The 23,419-nt window shown below is 37.7% G+C and overlaps 1 protein-coding gene across 11 annotated transcripts; it reads left to right on the top strand.

Moving 5' to 3' along the window:
• The first annotated feature begins 230 nt into the window (after positions 1 to 230).
• LOC135582600 (protein HESO1-like) lies at positions 231 to 22,918 on the top strand. 11 transcript variants are annotated; one of them, XM_065117742.1, is made up of 10 exons: positions 231 to 340; positions 1,497 to 1,525; positions 3,287 to 3,475; positions 6,609 to 6,785; positions 7,108 to 7,292; positions 8,594 to 8,689; positions 11,801 to 11,846; positions 21,224 to 21,330; positions 21,779 to 21,883; positions 21,965 to 22,918. In XM_065117742.1, exons 2-10 carry the CDS (start codon positions 1,507 to 1,509, stop codon positions 22,595 to 22,597), a joined length of 1,557 nt encoding a protein of 518 aa, XP_064973814.1. In that variant the 5' UTR covers positions 231 to 340; positions 1,497 to 1,506; the 3' UTR covers positions 22,598 to 22,918. The 11 variants fall into 11 exon arrangements, with proteins under 11 accessions (XP_064973814.1, XP_064973813.1, XP_064973816.1 ...); XM_065117741.1 differs by having other exon boundaries at positions 256 to 475; XM_065117743.1 differs by having other exon boundaries at positions 275 to 344.
• Positions 22,919 to 23,419: the final 501 nt, after the last annotated feature.

Below are 23,419 nucleotides of genomic sequence, written 5' to 3'. Positions count from 1 at the left end.
GGCCGTGACCCGCAGCTTGAGCCGGACTAGCAACAGCCTAGCCCGTAACCCCGTTGACTACGAACCCGGTTCAGCTGACTGCCCCGTCGGGTTTGGGCCAACCTGCTTTTGATTCGCACTGGAGATTAGACGCCGTAACCGGCCCGAACCGACTCTGGTGCACGACCAAATTCGCACCCAAGTCAGACCGGACCATAGTCGAACCACAACCTCAGCCCTGCTCTTGGTTTATCTCCTTTCCGTCTCTAAACGATCGACCGAGTCGTCTTCCCCCTCTCCTCTTCTGCCTCGGAGCAGCCCGTGCGCGTCTCATCGTTCTTCATCGCTCGTGAGGAGGCAGGCTGGTTCTTTACAGCCCTCTCCTTAGATTTCTTGTTCTCGCTTCCCGCCTTCCCTTCCCTCGTCTCCGTCGGGGGTCTCCCTTTGTTATATCTCCGGCACTTGGATCCAGGTTCTTGAACCCGCGCTCGTGGAGGTTCTTGACGTTGACCTATTCCCGTCGTGTGTCGTTCAAGATGCAGGATCGTGCTCTTTTCTTACCTTTTACCAGGAATTTCAACTCCGAGTTCTCCTTTCTCGCTTAGATGTGGTGTATTGGATTTCTCTATGTGATTCTTGGAGTTCTTTTATTTCCTTGTACCAAGAACCTCTACTTCGACTTCTCCTTTCTTGTTTAGCTGTGGCGATTTTTGATCTTTAATATGATTCTTGTCTCTTTTTCCCTTTTCCAATCTCTTAGTTGTTTGAATCTGAATCTATGATTTATTTCTTGTGGAGCCTCTTGCTTGTTTCTATCGTTTCGTTCAAGAATTAGACTCTGATGCGTTCGATTCCTTCTACGTCTTGTTCTGTTTCTTGTTTAGCTGCTGATACAGCGCTTAAAACCTCGATTTGCGTGCATATGAGGTGGATGCATGATTAATGTTTATTTTTCTTCTTCAGTCAGTTCATGGTGGTACTTCAAAGTCTGCAAAGCCTAAAAAAATTTATAGATGTTTTAGTAGACGTAATAAAATGAGGAAAAGTCTCTAAGAGACATTTTGTGGCTCGGCTGCGGCACACGTCTAGTACGCCTGTCGTGTAATACTTAACGGAAGAAGTAAATAAAAAAAATAATTAAACCATGGACCAATTGCAGAAACCAATCACATGAATTTATGCTTCTTAGACATCCACTTGGATTTTCGGTTTACACTTCTTTAAATTAGAGCATTTCATGTATTGTTGATATTTTAATGCTGCATAATTAAATTGATGAGATTTTGAGACTTAGTGTGTCTATTTTTCTACGCTTGAAATTATTTGGCATGCAAGCAATTAGCATGTAACTTTGTATCAAAGGAACTAGTGGTCTTTTTTGACACAATAAAGAATGGGAACCTTTCCTCTTGAGGAATGGAGTGTTCATAAGCTGAACGAACAAGCCTTCCAGTAATGCTTTTATTAGATGCCTTTGCTTTCTACATGCATGATGCTAGATTCTATCTTATTTGCAGGTTATGCGACATGAGCTTGGATGCCTCAGGTACTGCATTTCTGACTTATATGCTCCTGTGTTGTCAATTATTTTGAGATAGGTCATTCTGTTTCTCGTACATTGTTGCTTGTCCCACTTCAACTGGTGCTTTTACAATATCCTGGTTGCAAGTCGATGAGACCTTCAGTGTAGGCACGGATGAAAGCTTCCAGACAGGATGAACATGTGTGTTATGACTGTACAAATCTATTCAGATCTTTGGAGTTGAAATGCGAGAATCCGCTCCTTTCTTTTTGTCACATAATTGGTAAACAATATAAATTGAACCAAAGATGATCTCATTTGTTAGCACACGCTTGTAGAATTTACCAGAGTTTCATGTCTGTTAAAGAATAAAAGAGGGAGAAAATCGAAGTAAGCAGGATTACCTAAGGGCTCTATTTAGCAGGTATTGACTTCTGTATGGGTGGCTTTTGACTGATCAGATATCGGACCATGTAGGGTTCTGTTGTTGAGCTTTAAAAAAGGGCTGTTGGGCTGTTGTAATAGTAGCTTTGTATGCTGTTTTATGGCATGTAAGATAATGTTGTAGCTTACTGTTGGAATTTTTGTTAGCTGAAAATTTTTATTGGCCTGAATAATTAAAATTTGATTCTTTCGGGTTGAAGATAGAAAAGAACAGGTAAAAATTTAGATTGCGGAATTTAGGTAGTAGATTTCTATGAAAGTTGTAAATCAATTTGCATCAGAGAACATATGCAGTAAATTTAGGTTGTAGGTGTAAGTAATACAAGAACACAGAGCGGAAGTTAAAAATATAAACGGTGATAGGGAGTTCAGAGTTTGGAATTCGTTCCATTTCCTTGGGATCTTGCTTATTAATTGAGCAATGGTCTGATTATAATGGTGCCTTTCACACCAGAAGTGGAAACATGAAATTGGCTTTTGTTGCCATAAATTCAATAATAAATCCTTGAAAATTGAATATATAATCCCGTATATGTGTTTTACGATGGTACCATGCTTTGTTTAAAACGAGCCATTGAGACTGATGATAGTTGTGATTTGGTGAATGTACTTGGGTCCTACATAGTTGTCTTGCTCTACACTTGATAATTGGTATTATGTAGCTGTTTGATGCTATTTAACACTTGGAGTTGCTTACAGTTAAAATAATCCTATTCATTCATGAATTATTTGCATAATTAATTCAGTGGGTCCATTATATCTTTTGTTCTCAAGGTGCAGAATCCAATTCACTTCCCGATTAAATGATGCTTTTCAAAGCAAAACAAATACTTCTGAAGTGTCTTACCATACTAATGGTGTAAGATCATTTATGAATACTAATGAATACTTCTGAACTATCTTACCATGCTAATGGTGCAACCTTGGAAGAGGTTTGACGAGGAAACATGTCATTTGGCGATGATACCTTAGATTATCCAATTTATATTGTTAAATATCCGTTGCTGGACCAATTATAATTTTCTCGGTGAATATTAATCGATTGCCAGATCTTTTTATGTTACAATAACTTTTTAATAACTACAGTTTTTGGAAGGCAACACTTTAAAATGTGTATAAAATATATTTCTATATTTTGCAAGATTTCTATATTCTTTTAGGAATTATAAGTTATTGGAAGAAAAACAAGTTGTTGCACCAAAATTCAGTTGGAAATTAAAGCATTTGTAGTCTGTACTGATGTGCCTTTAGAATCTATTGCCAATTGTTTTGTTTGATTTCAGATATTGGATGTGGTGCCTTGGATATTATGTTAATACCTTAATCTTGTTCCCTCTTCAGCTTTGCTTAAGCATGCAGCAAAAGCAGAATTAAGGGAGTCGGAAAAGATCTTGTTTGGTCCTCAAGTCTTTTCCACTCTTGACTCATTGCTTCTTGATATTCATGCAATGTTGCAACCAAGGCCAATTGATTATGAGCAACGAAGGCTCTTAATTGAAGAGTTTAATTCTATGGCAGTTGATAGATTTGGTACTCTTGTGGTCCTTTATTTCTCATGTTTTTCTCTTTTTCTCGTACAAGTCATATCTGGATATATCTTGCATTTTTTAATTAATCAGTAGTTTTCTTGAGTTCCATTTGTTCAAAGATTGCTGTACAAAACTTCATTTTGCCTCAATGAGTTAATCAATGTTAAATGCTAAATTGAAGTATCATTCTTTGAAATATGCTTAACATCGAAACACTTGTTTGTTTCTTAATTTCATATATCTTTAGACCTGGTTCTGTAACAATAAGATTCCAACTAGATTTAATTATTTCTTTTATTAGTATTGTACAAAATACGAGAGATTTATCATGCCAAATATATATTTGTTGTGGTGTCTTGCAAACTTATGTTGGCTTATTGTACTGGTCCAGGACTCGCTGGTATACTGGTTCACCATCAGTTCTGTCCTATGTCAACATGTTAAACAATCCTTAGCATCTTCTATTGATGTAAGGAAGTATATTGAACGTTACTGAGCATGTATTTGTACTGTTAAGCAACCTTGTCATGGTGATGTAATTTTGTCCAAATTTATACCAGAACAATTAAAGAGAATATTGTTGCTAATTTTAGGGGGCTAAGGATCAATTTAGATAGTGTAGGGTGATATTGAACTACTACAATAACCAAACACTATCAAGCATGATTCTAAGTAATCTAGAATATTTTTACTTGATAAGGTTCGCAGTTTTGGTTACTAGACCTGTGCTGATCCATGGTTGGACAAGTCCAAGCTGTTCTGATGTAGTGTGTATTGGTCTGCTAGAACGTACAATGATACCATTAGGTGAGGGAGAGGAGGGGAGGAAGATGGAAGAGGAAGAAGGAAGAAGAGGAGGAACAAGAATGAAGTTGAACAAGGAAAGGGAGGAGGGAGAGGAGGCATATTGAAGCGGGTGGCGAGTGGTGGTCAATACATGAAGACATCTTCACGAGGAGTCATCCCGAACCATAGTTAAAAAAATATTACATACATACATATATGTGTGTCTTGTGTGTGTGTGTGTGTGTATGTACATATACATATGCATACACATATATACATGTATACGTATACATTTATATATACATATTCATGTATATATAATGAATTACTCCATTAACAAGATTTCAGTAGCAAAAATTAACTCTTTACCAAATGAAATGACCATGTAGAAAGAATCAATATTTGTAAACTTGGTGTAGTATTCACGAACAGGACAACAGTTGATGCTAATTTGGAGAACTGTTTTCCACAATTCATCAGGAAAATTTTATATTCTGCAGTAGAGTCATGAGAGATTCATTTTGAAGCAGCATATATGTTATGCTAATTATATTAGAAATCATATTATTCAACAGTTGCTGGTGTAATTGGGCAACATTTTCCTTTGACCCACAAAGAAGTTCGTAATTGTTTTCATAAATGCTTGAAGAAGTTTATTTGGATCCATTATAATGCACATCTGCGGTTGTGTTGCCTAAAGATGGATAGATTGAGGAATAAGCTCAAATATTAAATCAGTTACAATAGTAAATAACCAATGAACTCTTCCACAAGGCTGGAGATCTCTTCCACAAGTTAGGAGATCCATCATATGCATCATGGTTCATTTTGAAGTAGATCAAGGATGAGAATGAGGCTTCTTGGTATAACAAGGGTCATAATTCAAATGTGAGGACATGGTTGGGTGTTTAACAGTTAATTCTCAATAGGTGCCACCGAGTCAATCTTCTTTATATAATGCGACAAGGGAATGGCTGCTCATTACATGAAGTTGATCCATTAGATGTTGGAGCAACAATTTCAGGATGAGATTTCTCCATCTGATTTTGGTTTGTATGTGGTCGAAAATAATGATAATGATTTTTGTTTTCCATGGTCGAGTCGGGTCGGAGCTCCTCATGGTTGAAGTCTCCCTATCGCCAGGACTTAAGGAATTACAATAAAAAGTGGGCAACTGGTTGGACAGCTGCCTTACTAATAAGTTATCTTATATAGTGACTAAATTCCTGAATTTACAACTTGACTTGTATGTGTGATGTATGATTAATACATGTCTTATGTATCATGTGCTAACTTCATACATTTTCACAAGTTTCTTAGGTATGTGTTTCTGATATATGATGCCTTATAGGACTTAAAATGTGTTTTGATTCATTATTGAGGCAAAATAAAAGAAAATATAAAATGTATGATTCAATAGGGGGTCTAGGGGCGTATTGTGCCGGTTTGGCCGGAGTTTGGAATCAGTATTGACTGAGCTTTTAAGCATAGGTAGCAGCCCTTTTTAAACAATAGGAACTGTTAACTTACCTTTTTGAGAAGCGGGCCATGTGGACAATCATCCAATAAGTTAACCCATCCTGATGATTGAGTTAGATTTTAAACTGGCAGCAGTTGATCAATTGTACCTATTTAAATCAAATTAAACAAATGCTTTGTAGCAAGGCTAACCAGATTTAAGGGCTGAACAACTTGTAGGATGACGCCATGATAAAGGCAGTGGGATGTTGTTTCAGGTTCAGGTACCACAAGAGGAAGACAAAAGCAACACTTCACTAAATTTTGTATACATGTTGAGTATGCCTGAACTGCACAGAGAATAGGCTAGCTTGATATAATATATTGGATGAAAAAGTTGAAGCAAAAAAATTAAACATACTTATGGTCATGAATTTGATTTTAATTGGTTGATTTTGCTGTAGGAAAAAATATCAATAGACGGTCATATTTGTTATCAGAAGGTGCTTGATATATTATGGATTTGCATGGAAGTTGGATGTATTAGATGTTAGATGATGCTACCATGTATCTCTGAGTATCTGTTATAAAGCACATTGTTGTCTTGCTTATTAGAAGGGCTTGATCTACTGGTTGTCATTGCATGGGGCATGCATTTCAATCACAGTTCTTTTACAGATTTAACTTTGAGTTGCATGCATACAGTACAAATGCTTCAAAACATGTATGTTTTTTTTTCTTTTTTTGTCTATATGTGTAAGTTTCATCTTCCAAGGAACTGCCATATTGCAAGTTATTTCTTTTTCTCATCTTTTCTCATATTGAAGTTCAGTATTTTGTACTGAATTGACATGGTTCTCGGTTTTCTTGCTTTTGATGCTTTTATTCAGGTAATAATGGTGGCTTCCCAACTGTTGAGGCATTTGGATCTTTTGTTATGGACTTATTTACCTCTAGCAGTGATCTGGATCTGTCTGTTAACTTCAGTAATAACATGAATAACTTCCCTCGTAAGGAGAAGATTTCTGTTCTTGGGAAGCTTTCCAAAGTCTTGTATGGTCATCAAAGTAGGCTTCAGTTTTTATCTGTTTCTATATGTTGTGGCTTTGGTATACTTGTTTTCTTTGTTTAGAATTCTCTTAATCTACCAAAACACAAAGAAATGTTATGGATGAAATGTTGGTAAAATTTCTTATTATGTTCCATTTTATTTGATGCTACCTTGGATAGGAATTGTTTGGAGTAGATTTGGGGCCAATGTGAATTCATTTTAATTATTGTGCTTTATGATGTTCATATGTAATATATAGGAAATCAAATTGTCACCACCCATTGTTCTTGTACATTATGCATCAAAATAGTCTCTAACTCGTCCTTCTAAATGTATAGGGAAAGGACATATCACTGGAGTCTTGCCAATTATGGGAGCTAGAGTTCCAGTTTTGAAGGTTGTAGACTGTAGAACTGGAGTTGAATGTGATATTTCAGTTGAAAACAAGGATGGTATTTCAAGATCCTTGATTTTTAGATTTGTCTCTTCAATTGATGAAAGGTTTCGGATATTGTGTTATCTGGTAACATTTTCTATTTGTCCTTCATTAGTGATTATGTTAGAATTCTTGATTTTAGGTTTCATTGATTGTGTTGGATATGTTCTTGATTATTTAGCTAACATCAATAAATTTCTTAATTGTGCTTCTTGCTATACTTCTCTCACCATGTGTTTTGGCTTTTGAGAGAAGGGTATGAAGTTGTTTTGATCAGTGATTGCAAAAGGCGCTCGAGCAAGGCGAGGCGAGGCGAGGCTCGAGCGCCTCGCTAATGTCCCAGGCGGCGCGCTTCAAACAGGCGCCGCCTGGGCGCTCGCCCGAGCCCAGGCGCTGGGCGCTTCGGGCGAGCGCCTGGGTAAACCAAGGCGACCGAACCAGAATTTTAGGTCTGGTTCGGTCCTGGTTCGGTTGTTAGTTGGTTCAATCGAACCAACTGAACTGATATAACCCCAACCCTAACCCTAACCCAACACTAACCTGTTGCCGCTGCCGCTCTCGATCCCGATCCCGATCTCGTCGCTCGCTGCCGCTACTCGCCGCTGCCGTTGCTCGCCGCTGTCGCTGCTCGCGCCTCCCGCGAGCCCTCCCGCAAGCCTTCCCGCTGCTCGCGCCTCCCGCGAGCCCTCTCGCTGCTCGCGCCTCCTGCGAGCCCTCCCGCGAGCCCTCCCGCTGCTCGCGCCTCCCGCGAGACCTCTCGCTGCTCGCGTCTCCTGCGAGCCCTCCCGCGAGCCTTCCCGCTGCTCGCGCCTCCCTCGAGCCCTCCCGCGAGCCTTCCCGTTGCTCGCGCCTCCCTCGAGGCCTCCCGCTGCTCGCCCCTTTCGCTCCCTTTCCCTTTCCCGCTGCCGCTGCCGCCGCTCGCCGCCGCTGCTGCCGCCGCTCGCCGCTGCTGCCGCTGCCGCCGCTCGCCGCTGCTTCCTCATTTCTCCATCAGGCTCAGTATACTCTTAATATTAAGTTTATTTGAATTTTGAAATGATTAATTTTCTGTTAATAGATTAATAATATATTATTTTGATTTTAATATTGTTAATTTTTATTTATTTGAAATTATTGTTATAATTATATTATATATTTTTATAATTTAGATAATTTTAAATAATTATATTATATATTTTTATAATTATATTATATATTTTTATAATTTAGCGTCTCGCTTCGCTCGGGCGAGCGCCTAGCGCCTTAGGCGTTTGTGGACCTTGGCGCCTTTTGGCGCCTAGCGCTTTTTAAATCACTGGTTTTGATTTCATAGTAGTTGTGTAGAATTTTTAGACAAGACACACTTAAATATATTGTTGACTATGTAGCTGATATATGCTCTCTTGCAGATGAAGGCTTGGGCAAAAGCACATGACATTAATAGCTCAAAAGACCGCACTATGAACTCTTTATCCATCATAGCATTAGTTGCTTTTCATTTACAGGTGAATGTGCATAATGTCATGGTTTCATATGATTGTTATTTTTATGCTATATAAATTGACATCATAGTTGATGCGATGCTAATACTTGGCTCCTCCATCGTATTCAAACATCAAGTTTTGAGGTGAACTCTAAGGTTATTCAGCTATGATGACAGCAATTTTAGTTCTAGGTTATGCAAACATATTTTGGTACTCTTCGTGCAGTTTGAGGCTTGTGGTCCCACACAGTGACCCCTTCTTTATCTACTTCTCTTCCTCCCCTTTCTCTCATTCTGTAACTCATATATTTGCAGTCACCTAAGTGAAGAAAAAAGGTTCATTTCTTATGGTAGAGTGCATTGTTTCATGTAAATAATGATAGGCTTTAACATGTATCATATGATTTTTAGCAAGATTTGATGTATCGAAACATACCGTTCAGCATGAGCGGTACATACCAGTTCGATAGAGGACCGGCACGGGCGATACGTCGAGATATCCCAATGTATCATGTGTTGGTTTGCTCGGTACAACTTAGTATAGTTTGGTACATACCGTACCAACAGCTGCTTGGTACACCGGTATGGACCGGTAATGCGAATCATGATTTTTAGTATTTTGTTGGATTTGACATGATTAAAAAAAATTTTAGAAGATCATAATTGGATTTGTGATGCTTTATAAATCTGAGTTTTGGATAGTCAAAGAACAACATATATAAAAAGTTTGTGATGTTGAATTGAGAATATTGATGTGGATGTATGGGCACTAGGAAAGATAGAAAATATTTTCATTCATAAACGATTAGATGTATTCTGATAAAAGAAAAAAAAGAGGAAGAATCGTTTAAATTGGTATGAACATGTGCTAAAAAGATATGAAGATACTATAGTCAAAAATATGAAACGATTACTAAAGTGCCAGGAGCGGTAGAGTGAGACCTAAAAAAACTTTACAAGAAATGATAATTAAGAATACAACTTTCTACATATCTTAATGACATCAAAAGTTCCATGTAGTCATCCCAAATAGTTGAGATGTTATGACTCTGTTGGGACGTTATGACTTTGTTGTTAATGTTGTTGAACTCAACTAGATGCAACATGTATGTTGTTTCTATTATTATAAGGACCACAAGACACATAATGTCAAATATCAAATCTGATTATTGTTTAAGATCCATTTGAAAAACTATTATATACCTAATGAATTTGTTAGTGTCACATTGTTTTCGTCCATTCTTTTTCTGAGTATGTTACAGTCGGAAGTCATGAAGACACTATCATTTTAAGTTTCTTGGAATTTGTAGGCCAAGTTAAACAACCTTCATTCTTTTTCAGGAATATCATTTTACAAAGTTAGATTTTCATCGAAGTAATATATCAGTCAAATGATAGCGGGAAAGGTCTTCTGTAACCTCCCCAAGCTTCACCTCCAGCATCTCACAATTGCTTTGGTAGCAGTCTTTACTATTTTCTATTTTGATACTTTCGGCTAAGGGTTTTAATTTCGAATAATACCGCTCGTATTAGCTTGGCTACGGCCTAGGTGCGTCGAGGGAAGAAGAAACGTCGAGGGAGAAGACGCTCAAAGAAGAAGGAGAAGAAGAGGGAAAATCGGGAGAACCTCGATGCTTTCCGATCCGATGCCGTCCTCTCACAACGATCTCGATCTAGAAGGTAACGAAAGGGCGGTGGCTCGGCTTCCTCGTCGAAGGTCGGAGTCATCTATGGCCTTCGGCGCCTTCGTCGGACGTCGTAGATGACGCGACGAGAAGAAAAGGAGGCGACATCGTCGAGGCAACGTATGCCTCCTTTTTTTTTTTCAATATTATATATATATATATATACACACGTATCGAGCGGTACACCCTAGTGTATTGCTTGGTATGTCTCTACCATACTGTACCGAGAAAATCTCAAAGCACAGGTACGATACGAAATTATGAACCTTGCTTTCAGCAATATAATAGCCGATGCTTTATTTCTTTCAGTGGCAGACAGTAGTCCTGCACCACTGGTTTAATTAACGAAAAATCCCCTGACTGAATTTACCAAATGAATTAGGCCATACCATTGCTAAGTTGTCATTATGTTTCTGTTTTCTTGTCCGTATATGTGGCATTGCCCAAGTTTAATTAGTGTTGGCTAGAAGGGGACAAAATGAATCAACTTAGTTGAATTGAGGTCAAGTTTATAGGGATAATCTGTGTTGAAGTAATTGCATGACAAGAAAGGTGTTCGTATATGTGCTTTTTAACGAGGGAATGTAACACAGGATCACAAGATAGGTGACAAAAACAGGCATCACTACTGTTAGAAAAACTGATTGGAATTACATAGAGGTCAGAACGAGTCTCTTATCACTGTTTTTCACATTATCTAGTTTTGTCACTAATGCTTATAAGTTAATAATATGTATCTAATATAGTGCAGCTGATACCTTGTGCCTTATTTACACCAAGGAAGAAACTTCTAACATACTAAAGAACTTGTTATTTGATGATTTATATTCTGATTCTACCCAACTCAAATGCTGCTTCGGATGCATTTGTGCAAGGAAGACAGAAAGACATGGATTGTGACAAAGGGAGAGCATGATGAACATGATGATCTATTTGATTTAGTGAGGATTTGGCTAAACGATATGTTTTTTTTTTAAAATATGACTAAGGTGATCATTCATTACCACATTGTGGATATATTGATGGATTCCAACTTTATGTTTAACAAGTCTACATATCTTAGTGAAACATAAATGAAATGTACAAGAATGTGATTTTCATGTTGTTTTTTCTGTTACTGCCCAACCTTAGTTATTGAGTTTCTTTAGGAAAAAAAAATGCATTTCTCTAGCATTGCTTCTCATGCCTATATCAAATGGTTCACAACTATTTTTTACTTTTTAATTTAATTTTAACCCATTGCTGTGTTCGTTGGCCATTGGCATGATAAGCAGTGTGGTTCAGATCTGAAATGTTGGTGAGGCAATCATCACCATTTTGTATCCTTGTTTGTGCCTGCATGTTGTGTACTCTATTGAATTCCTTGTTATGCTCAGGCTGTAATCTTATGTAGAGTTGTTTGCTGCAAACTAACACAATTTTCATAATGTATTATTTCTGCAGCACAGACCCGGAATCCTCCTATACTTCCTCCTTTCTGTGCATTGTTAAAAGGTATCGGTCCTTTAGATTTGTTCTGAAAGCTTAGGAATTCTTCTCACAGCTTGGAGATTATTGTGGTGCTATGTGGAGACAGTTTTCTTTGTTATCCATTATTGATTTCACTTTACCTAGTCCTACTATTTGCATGTATACTTACAAGGTTTATTGTGAGAATTTCTGGATAATGAGGTAGTTAAACTGGAAAGATAATATACAAACATCAATGTGAAATTATACCAAGACAAACTACCACTGAAAGTAGTTTGGTTTTGTGGTCTTTGAAATTATAGTCTATGATACATAAAGAAGCTGGAGCTATTAGTTTGTTAAGAGGCTTTTGTTAGGATCGGAGCAGCACTAAGAGGGGGGGGGGGGGGGGGTGAATTAGTGCAGCGGATTAAAACTTCGATTTTAACAAAATCTTTCGTACGATAAGAACGGAACTTGAAAAGTTTAACTTGAAAGCGTATTCTTAAAGTTGCGCAGCAAGGGTAATAAGGAACTAAAGCAGTAAGAAGATTTGCAGTAATGTAAATGACAATAATAAAATGCAAACCAGAGATTACGCCGATTTTTAGAGTGGTTCGGTCAAATGACCTACTCCACTTGCGAGGTCCCTCTTCGATGAGGCTCCCACCTTCCACTAGCAAGTCTCTTGAAATGGAAGGGCAAACACCCCTCTTACAACCTTTTACAAGCAGCTCAACCTCTTACAAATTTTCAATAAGAAAGGAGGAGAACTCTCTAGCAAATTGAAAACAAGACTTGCTAAGACTTTCTAAGACTTTTCTCTCAATCAAAATGCTTCTCAAAAAGTTGTAACCTCAGCTGAGATTTGAGGGGTATTTATAGGCCTCAAGAGGATTCAAATTTTGGGCTCCAAAATTTGAATTCTCTTAGGGTTCCCGGTGCTGGAGGTGCCACCGCCCAGCCAGGCGGTGCCACCGCCCAGCGCTCGGGTGCTGGACGGTGCAACCGCCCAGCCAAGGAGGTGTCACCGCCTGGCACTCCGATTTCACTGGTTTGGCTTAATTTAAGCCCAAACCATATCTGACTTTGGGCCCAGTTGGCCCCTAACCAGGATATAGGATTATCTCTTAATCCTAATCCTAATTACAAGTGAACTACATAACAAAAACACATCCTAAGCAAGCTTTCAACCGCGAACGTCGAGTCTTGTTTCGGCGAGCTTTCCGACGAGCTTCTTCCGACGGACTCCCATCAAGCTCTCGATCTTGTGATGACTTTAACGAGTAGCCGAGCCTTCTCGGTGATCTCCGTGAACCTTCGACGATCTCTTCGGCGAACTTCCGAAAATTCCGATAGGTTCCCGATTTCTTCTCGGTTGGTTCCGGCAGCATCTCCGACGATTCTTCGGACTCTTAAACGTCCATCGATCTTGACTCCGGTATTCTTGCTTTGTGTTTTCTGGTTATCGTAGTTAATCCTGCACACTTAACTCAATAATATGGATTAGATCAATTAACCCATCAATTGATTTCATCATCAAAATCCGAGATTCAACAATCTCCCCCTTTTTGATGATGACAATCAATTGATGACGGAGTTAAACATAACTCCCCCTATCTATATGCCATATTATGAGAAGATGAAAACACTTGAATTTCATCCATTGAATTCAAGCATAAACCGATAAGTTCTAACCGTAGAGCTTATCGTTATTCTCATTAAGCAATAGTAAATGCGAAACTTCGATGAAAATCATAAGTCAAATGATATGGGACAATTTTTACTACGATAGGAGATAAAGATTTTCAACATGAATTTCATGATATCGATGTAAGGCATGCTTTCAATATGGTCAATCAATCTTGTGATATTCTCAAGGATTTTGCAAGGCATATAAGACATTCATATCACATAAGCTTTTGCAATTCATATAAGTCATGCTATTAAAATGATACAAGTCATCACTTTTCTCCCCCTTTGTCATCAACAAAAAGGGAATGAGACTTGAAGCACATAATTTATCATACAAAGATTTTATCATTGATCATACATCACTCATCTATATTATCATTGATCATACAAAGATTTTATCATTCAAAATTAAGTATGCTAAAATATTTACGCAGAGTTCATCTTAAAGGAAAATTCAGCATTCATCCATATTATCAAATCTCTTCTTTTTATAAATAACAAAAATTGTAGATGTACAAAGAAGAGATTGAGATAAGAAAAAAAAAAAAATTTTTAAGTAGTAACTCCAATAAGTCAAGATCATAATTCGAATACAAATCCATTCAAATTCAATTCGTCAACTTGAAACTCATAATCAAGCCATCAAAATCAATTTCGAGATTCAAAATATCATAAAATCATTAATCTTGATCATATGGAAGCGGTGTTTGACTCAAGATAGGATAAGATAATTTAACAAGTCACCGAGGAACGGAGAGAGAATGAAAAACTTTATGAAAAATCCATTCAAACAAGTTTATTCTTAGGGACAATTTAACATACCTAATTCCCTTCTAATGAATTCAAATTGATCTTCGTTCAAAGCTTTTGTAAATATATCTGCTAATTGATGCTTTGTGTCAATGAATTCTAGAACAACATCATTGTTAAGGACATGATCGCGTATGAAATGATGCCTAACGTCGATGTGCTTAGTTCTAGAGTGCTGAATTGGATTTTTAGTAAGACATATGGCACTAGTATTATCACATTTTATGGGAATGTTTTTAAAGTGAATTCCATAGTCTTCTAATGTATTTTTCATCCAAACAACTTGTGCACAACATGCACTTGCAGCAATGTATTCGGCTTCCGCCGTAGATAGTGCAACTGAATTTTGTTTCTTGGAAGTCCAAGAAACAAGTGCGTGTCCTAAAAATTGGCATGTTCCGGATGTACTTTTTCTATCTATCCTGCATCCGCCAAAATCGGCATCTGCATAAGCTATTAGATCGAATTTTTCAGATTTTGGATACCACAATCCTAAATTTGGAGTTTCTTTAAGATACCTAAATATTCTTTTAACACTCTTAAGATGAGATAATTTAGGATTAGATTGAAACCTAGCACAAAGTCCTACACTAAACATAATATCCGGTCTAGTCGCGGTGAGGTAGAGTTGACTACCTATCATTCCCCTATATGTTTTTTGATCGAAATTTTCACTATTTTCATCCATATCTAACTTAGTCGCAGTACTCATAGGAGTGTTTATTGCTTTTGAATTATCCATGTTAAATCGTTTTAACAATTCTAATGTGTATTTAGATTGGTTAAGAAATATACAATCCTTAAGTTGTTTGATTTGTAATCCTAAAAAGAAAGTTAATTCACCCATTAAACTCATTTCAAATTCATGACTCATAGATTTGGCAAATGATTCACATAGTGATTCATCCGAAGAGCCAAAAATGATATCGTCAACATAAATTTGCACAATAAGAAAATTCTTTTCAAAATGTTAAACAATGTAGTATCAACCTTGCCTTTAGTAAAATTATTTAAAATAAGAAAGGAACTAAGCCTTTCGTACCAAGCTCTAGGAGCTTGTTTTAAGCCATAGAGGGCCTTGGTCAATTTGAATACATGATTAGGAAGAAGAGAATTTTCAAATCCGGGAGGTTGTTCGACAAATACTTCTTCGGAAATAAAACCATTCAAGAAAGCACTTTTAACATCCATTTGAAATAGTTTAAAATTATTACTACTAGCATAGGCAAGGAGCATCCTTATGGCTTCTAATCGAGCCACGGGAGCGAAAGTTTCTTCATAATCGATACCTTCTTCTTGGTTGAAACCTTTGGCCACTAATCTAGCCTTGTTTCTAACCACGATACCATTTTCGTCTTGCTTGTTTCTAAAGACCCACTTAGTACCTATGACTAAGTGGTCACTTGGTCTAGGAACAAGCTTCCATACCTCATTCCTCTCAAATTGGTTCAATTCTTCTTGCATTGCAATGACCCAAAAATCATCTTTTAAGGCTTCGTCAATGCATTTAGGTTCAATTTGAGAAAGGAAAGCGGCGTTAGCACAAAAATTCTTAAAAGAAGAACGAGTTTGAACCCCTTTTGTTGTATCTCCTATAATTAGCTCCTTTGGATGAGCATCTACATACTTCCATTCTTTGGGTAAAGAAATTTCGGAAGAAGATGCATTCAAATGACTATTTTGATGAGGGGGTTCGTTTAAATTCAAATTATCAAAATCAAGATCATTATCAAAATCATTTTTCTTTAAATCAGAAATTTCATTAAAAACTACATGAATAGACTCTTCTATTACTAAAGTCCTTTTGTTGAAGACACGAAAGGCCTTAGAAACGGAGGAGTAACCAAGAAAAATGCCTTCATCGGATTTAGCATCAAATTTACCTAGGGCATCCTTTTCATTTAAAATGAAGCATTTACAACCAAAAACTTTAAAATAAGAAATATTTGGTTTTTTGTTATTCCATAATTCATAGGGAGTTTTTGATAGAGATAGTCTTATTAGGACCCTATTCATGATGTAACAAGCCGTATTTACGGCTTCGGCCCAAAAATATTTGGGTAAACTATGTTCATTTAACATAGTTCTTGTCATTTCTTGTAGGCTTCTATTTTTTCTTTCAACTACTCCATTTTGTTGAGGATTTCTTGGAGTTGAGAAGTTATGATTGTACTCATTAACTTCGCAAAAATTTTGAAAGTCACGGTTTTGGAATTCACCACCGTGATCACTCCGAATTGATGAAATCATGAAGCCTTTTTCGTTTTGAGTGAGTTTACAAAACTTAGAGAAACATTTGAAACAATCACTTTTATGAGCTAAGAAATAGGTCCAAGTGTATCTAGAGTAGTCATCCACAATCACAAAAGCATATTTGCTTCCACCTAGACTTGTTGTATCAATTGGTCCAAATAAGTCCAAATGGATCAATTGTAATGGTCTAGTGGTGCTAATTTGATTTTTTGGTTTGAAGCTTGTTTTAATTTGTTTGCCTAGTTGACATGCATCGTATATCTTATCCTTAATAAACTTCATATTCGGAATCCCTCGTACTAATTCTTGAGATGAGATTTTAGATATTGTTTTCATGCTTGCATGACCTAATCTCCTATGTCAAAGCCAAGCATCATCATTTACGACGGAGAAACACATTTCATTACCTAGTTCATCAAGATTGATGGTATAGACATTATTTTGTTTTAAAGCAATCATAGTCATGTTATGATTTGGTTTTTCAATAATGCACATATTTGATTCAAATCTAACGATATAACCTTTATCGCATAGTTGACTAATACTTAAGAGATTGTGTTTCAATCCATCAACTAGTAAAACATCATCAATGGAAAAACTAAATTTGTTACCAATAGTTCCCTTGCCAATGATTTTGCCTTTGTTGTTGTCTCCGAAGGTGACGTACCCTTCTTCTTTGCTAGTGAGCATAGAGAAATGAGATGGATCTCCAGTCATATGTCTTAAGCATCCACTATCGAGATACCATCTCTTGCTCCTAGCATGTGGGTTTGTTTACAAAAGAGGATGATTTTTAGGTACCCATTTGATTTTGGGTGCCTCAAAAATTGACCCACTAACCTTGTTATTTATTTTTGAATCATTTATAGTTCCTTTAGGAACCCATATTAATTTTTGTGAACTAATTTTCCTAAATGGACATTTGTAGGCAATATGTCCGGATTTGCAACAGAAGTTGCATTTCATATAAGAGGAAACATGTAATGTAGGTCCTTTTATGAAAGTGGTAGGATTTTGATGTAATCCTTTTACAAATCCAATTCCATTTCTATTTACGATGTGGCCCTTGTGTGCAAGGATCATATCTAATCCTTTGCTACCAACCTTAAACTTGTTTAAGGTTTCCTTAAGAAGCAAATTTTCATTTTTTATTGCTTGTAAATGCTCACACTTAGAACATGGAGGAGTTTGAAGACTATCAAACTTATCTTGTAGCAAAGCATGCTATTTCTTTAAGATACTTAACTTCTTGCTAACAGTTTTACATTCATCAAATAATTCATGAAAAGCGATAGAGAGTTCTTTAAAAGATAAATCTTCATTAAATAAATCACATACCTCTTCTTCTAAAGCCATTAGCGCGTAATGAGCAACTTGCTCGGTGTTGGACTCCTCTTCTTCGGACGCGCTTGAATCATCCCATGTTGCCTTGAGCGCCTTTTTCTTTGATGTCCTCTTTTTAGCTTGAGGACAATCGTTCTTGTAGTGTCCCGGTTTTTTGCATTCATAGCAAATCACTTGGTCCTTCTTTTGTTCAAATTTATTTTTTATATTATTTTTAAGTTTGTTCTTTCTTAAATATTTTTAAAATTTTTGAGTCAAAAGTGCAATGTCATTGTCACTGTCCTCATCACTTGATGTTCCTTTCAAGTGGTCTTCTTGTGATTTGAGTGCCATATCCTTCCTGTTCTTTGGAAGGGGGTTCTCGAGCTCGTCATGAGCTTGACATGTCATTTCGTAGGTCATTAGAGACTCAATGAGTTCTTCAAGAGGGAATGCTTTAAGGTCTTTGGCCTCTTGAATGGCCGTAACTTTTGGATCCCAACTTTTAGGGAGGGATCTTAAGATTTTAGTTACTAGTTCAAAGTTAGTAAAATCTTTACCAAGAGCTTTGAGTCCATTGATGACATCCGTAAACCGGGTGTACATGTCTCCGATGGACTCACTTGGTTTCATTCGGAAAAGTTCGTAAGAGTGCACAAGGATGTTGATTTTGGACTCTTTCACTCGGCTAGTGCCTTCATGAGTGACCTCAAGAGTTCTCCAAATATCAAAAGCCGAATCACACATTGAAACATGATTAAATTCGTTTTTGTTTAATGCACAAAACAAGGTATTCATAGCCTTTGCATTTAAAGTAAAAACCTTCTTCTCCGATTCATTCCATTCGCTCATCGGAAGAGAAGATTTTTGAAATCCATTCTCAACAATAAACCAAAGCTCAAAGTCCATAGAAATGAGGAAGATCCTCATGCGAGTCTTCCAATATATGTAATCCGACCCATTAAACAAAGGTGGTCGTGCAATAGAGTGGCCCTCTTGCATGCCGGAGTAAGCCATCTCTCTTGGGTATTAAACCAAATATGAGAGATAACCTCGCTCTGATACCACTTGTTAGGATCGGAGCGGCACTAAGAGGGGGGGGGGGTGAATTAGTGCAGCGGATTAAAACTTCGATTTTAACAAAATCTTTCGTACGATAAGAACGGAACTTGAAAAGTTTAACTTGAAAGCGTATTCTTAAAGTTGCGCAGCAAGGGTAATAAGGAACTAAAGCAGTAAGAAGATTTGCAGTAATGTAAATGACAATAATAAAATGCAAACCAGAGATTACGCCGATTTTTAGAGTGGTTCGGTCAAATGACCTACTCCACTTGCGAGGTCCCTCTTCGATGAGGCTCCCACCTTTCACTAGCAAGTCTCTTGAAATGGAAGGGCAAACACCCCTCTTACAACCTTTTATAAGCAGCTCAACCTCTTACAAATTTTCAATAAGAAAGAAGGAGGAGAACTCTCTAGCAAATTGAAAACAAGATTTGCTAAGACTTTCTAAGACTTTTCTCTCAATCAAAATGCTTCTCAAAAGTTGTAACCTCAGCTGAGATTTGAGGGGTATTTATAAGCCTCAAGAGGATTCAAATTTTGGGCTCCAAAATTTGAATTCTCTTAGGGTTCCCGGTGCTGGAGGTGCCATCGCCCAGCCAAGCGGTGCCACCGCCCAGCGCTCGGGTGCTGGACGGTGCAACCGCCCAGCCAAGGAGGTGTCACCGCCCAGCTCTCGGGTGCTGGGCGGTGCCACCACCCAGCCAGGCGGTGCCACCGCCTGGCACTCCGATTTCACTGGTTTGGCTTAATTTAAGCCCAAACCATATCTGACTTTGGGCCCAGTTGGCCCCTAACCAGGATATAGGATTATCTCTTAATCCTAATCCTAATTACAAGTGAACTACATAACAAAAACACATCCTAAGCAAGCTTTCAACCGCGAACGTCGAGTCTTGTTTCGGCGAGCTTTCCGACTAGCTTCTTCCGACGGACTCCCATCAAGCTCCCGATCTTGTGATGACTTTAACGAGTAGCCGAACCTTCTCGGTGATCTCCGTGAACCTCCGACGATCTCTTCGCCGAACTTTCGAAAATTCCGATAGGTTCCCGATTTCTTCTCGGTTGGTTCCGGCAGCATCTCCGACGATTCTTCGGACTCTTAAACGTCCATCGATCTTGACTCCGGTATTCTTGCTTTGTGTTTTCTGGTTATCGTAGTTAATCCTACACACTTAACTCAATAATATGGATTAGATCAATTAACCCATCAATTGATTTCATCATCAAAATCCGAGATTTAACAGCTTTAGCCATTTGTCTAAGTTAAGCCTATACAAACATCTCATTATTCAGTAAAGTGAACAGCCACTTGTTTGTCCATGGTGCTCCACATATAGCATTCTTTTCCGTCAGAGTTCAATGTTCACATTTTATTTATGCTATGCTAGATTTACTGACCAATTAATTTTGTTTTACCTGAAGGCTTACTAAATATGTCTCTATCTAAATAACAGATTGAGTCTTTTAGTCAGTAGAACTTTTTTTCAAATTGTTGATGTGTATTCTACAGATACAAGGAAAAAAAAAACGAGGCCATTAAAAGGCCAATGTCCATTTTTAAGCTACTGATTAGATTCTGCGGAGTTATCTAGTATTTACTTGAGCTATGGTTATTAGGTATACAAGGTCTATATGGAACCATAGATGATATTAAGACAGTCTTGCTGAGGTGGCTGGGATAGGTTTGGTTGTTGCAGATAAATCTTGAAGAATGTTTTATGAAGTTGGTTGGATTCCAATTGTTCAGCTACTGTATCATATAAAGTACTTATACTTGCAATAATGAATCTAGCACATTGTGATGGATTATTTCAGTCGGTGTTACCAGTCTATAATTTTTCCTCCATGACTAACACACTCTTGGTTGATGTGATGTAAAACATCCATATAGTTGTCATCGAAGTTTTAGAATCTTAGTCCAATGCTAATTTCAACATCTTCTCAACCAACCAGTATGGTACCAGCATACTGTGCGGTGCACCATTGTGTGATACCAAAAAAGAAAAGAGTGAACACCAATTAATAATAGTAAGCTATCTCGTCTGATATTGGTCCTTGTTTGACCGGTATTTATCAGTCTGACCTGTATGAGGACCGTAGTTCCTGTATCAAAGTTGCATAAGAAGCAGGAGAAAAATGATGATTTTGTTGCAAAGATTGGTGGCTTCAATAGTTACTTGAGCCCTTTGTTCTTTTCATGCTAGCTAAATTAGACTATTTTACATGCTACTAATTGACTTTCTTGTAGTTTGAATTCCTCAACTTTTTCTTTTCTACAGATGGGACAGATATGTTAAGTATAGAGCGCAGAGTTGCTGGATTCAAGAACTTTGGTATAAGAAATCGAGAATCTGTAGCTGAATTATTTGTGTCTCTATTGAGGAAGGTGAGATTTTTTCTTTCAATTGTATCCAGATGAAATGGACATTAAATCAGCTGTTAACTGAAGAGCTCTGATTAGCTTATAAAATGGACATTAAATCATATAATCCAGTCCATGTAATAAATAGTCAGTTGTGATTAGCTTGCATAAAGTAATTGACATATATTTGAGTAGGAATTGGAGGCTTTACATTTATTCTCCTTTGTATTTGCTTGCTACTCATTATAATTGAGCAAATATTTACTTGGATATTGTTTAGATCACTGAAAGGGCGATTTCTATTATTTATCAATTGCTACTAATCTTTAAATTACATGGTTCAACAACAATTGTCAATGCTAAAACTTCCCATTCACATTTTTGGGAAGTTTTGAAAAGTACATACAGACAGCACTGGCTAATTGGTAACTTTGCCGATTTTATTTTTATTTTTCCTTTTCTTCTGTTGTAGCTGTTATCAGTTATGCATTTGTGGGGGCATGGTCTCTGTGCCAGTACCTGCGAAGGATCATGGATTTGTAAGAAGCAATGGGCATCTGGAGTTGGCAACATGAACGTAAGTTGCTTTGAAGTGATTCCTCAACAATGTTGATGTACGTGGGGCACGTATAAATTTCTTTTTTTTTTTCTCTTCCAGGTGGAAGATTTTCTGGACCGGTCCGAAAATTTTGCAAGATCGGTCGGGGAAGCTGGGATGCAGAAGATCTATGAATGCATTCGAGGTTCTCTCAGTGATCTATCACGTTTTGCAATGCGTCAGATTGATTCACTGGAGTTAAAGGAACTTATTTTCAAATCAGTTGATGATCTGAATGCACCAAAGAAAGAAGGTGTTCACAAAGAAGTAGTGCAACATAAGAGGAGATACCCCTTCCATGATGCTGGTACTTCAGTTAAGCCTATGACCTCGAAGAGGCCAAGGTACCTGGAACCTACGCGAGCACCAGACCATGCTCGCTATCAGACTCCAAATCCCTTGGCTGCACTTCAATCACAGGCTACTAGTTATGGAATACACAGGCCAGGTCTCATCTTTGGTTCCCCTCAACCAGCTTTCACGCCATACCACCATCACCGACAACGTCCGGTTGCTTCTCTCGGAGCTGGTTATGGGTCACCTCCCCTACAACAAAACCCATTTGCTTCTCAACGAGGTTATGGATCATATCATCAGCCAGTCCTCCCCGGTCCTCCTTACATCCGTCATTCGCAGCAGCGTGACCAACAGGATCAAGACTACCTGTTTCCTGGCCGTGGATCATCAAAATGAGAGCCGTGGCCATTAATTGCATCTTCATCCTTGATGGGCTAGATCAACGCTTGTTGTCCAACAAATGTATTCCTTGTTTTCTTTAAAGGACGAAGAAAGAAGAAGCAGTCGGAGGCTGGTTAGCCGGAGTGATTATTCTGTAAGCTCTATTGTGAGGCTTAGGTTTGACCTATACCAACCAGTTAAATGGTAATTTATATGTTTTTTGTGTTGTTTCCATTTTTTTTTTGTTTTTGTTTTTTTTCATCAACAAGTTTGGTGATCCAAATCAACTGGCCACTGTGGTGAACAATAGTAAACATCAGCCTTCCATTGTTCTCATTTTCTTTTCGTTTTTATTTTGTTTGTTCCTATTAAATTACAGGGAATTCGAAATTTAAGCGGCTCATAATTTCGAGTGAATCTGATGGCTTGCGCTGTTTTCGGGGAACTGAAAAGGTTCTCAAATGTTTTTTGTTGGTTATTATTCTTAGAGAAAAGTTTACTTGGTGATAGTGAATTCATAATAATCGTAAACGAGTGAGTCGGTGGGTAATAATAGAATAATAAATAAAACCCAAAAGAATAATTCATGTCTTGTTAGTGTTTATCTAAACATCATTTCATTAATGATTTGCTGCCATCTAACCAAATATTTATATTTGCAGTAAAAATTCCTCGGGGTGGCGTGGTGAGTTTAAAAAAAAAACACACAAAGGCAAATCCTCCGTCCCAACTCCCGGAGGGACGTGCACACTTTTCCCGCTCCACACGCCTTCTACCTGCATTAAGTTTCCCCGTGCCCTTCTACCGCTGCCTGACCTGTGTGCATCCCATACCCCC

The sequence above is a fragment of the Musa acuminata genome, chromosome BXJ2-7 (assembly GCF_036884655.1).
Source record: "Musa acuminata AAA Group cultivar baxijiao chromosome BXJ2-7, Cavendish_Baxijiao_AAA, whole genome shotgun sequence".
Taxonomy (NCBI): Eukaryota; Viridiplantae; Streptophyta; class Magnoliopsida; order Zingiberales; family Musaceae; genus Musa; species Musa acuminata.
Note: the sequence above shows the minus strand (reverse complement) of the source record. Positions and strands in the feature narration are given on the sequence as shown.

Bases quoted from the DNA above. Each gene is read 5' to 3' on its own strand.
- LOC135582600 (XM_065117740.1), top strand. From the start codon at position 1,435: ATGCTTTTATTAGATGCCTTTGCTTTCTACATGCATGATGCTAGATTC. The intron at 1,526-3,286 runs GTACTGCATTTC...TTCCCTCTTCAG, and splicing joins CATGAGCTTGGATGCCTCAG to CTTTGCTTAAGCATGCAGCA. The intron at 11,847-21,223 runs GTATCGGTCCTT...TCTTTTCTACAG, and splicing joins TTTCTGTGCATTGTTAAAAG to ATGGGACAGATATGTTAAGT.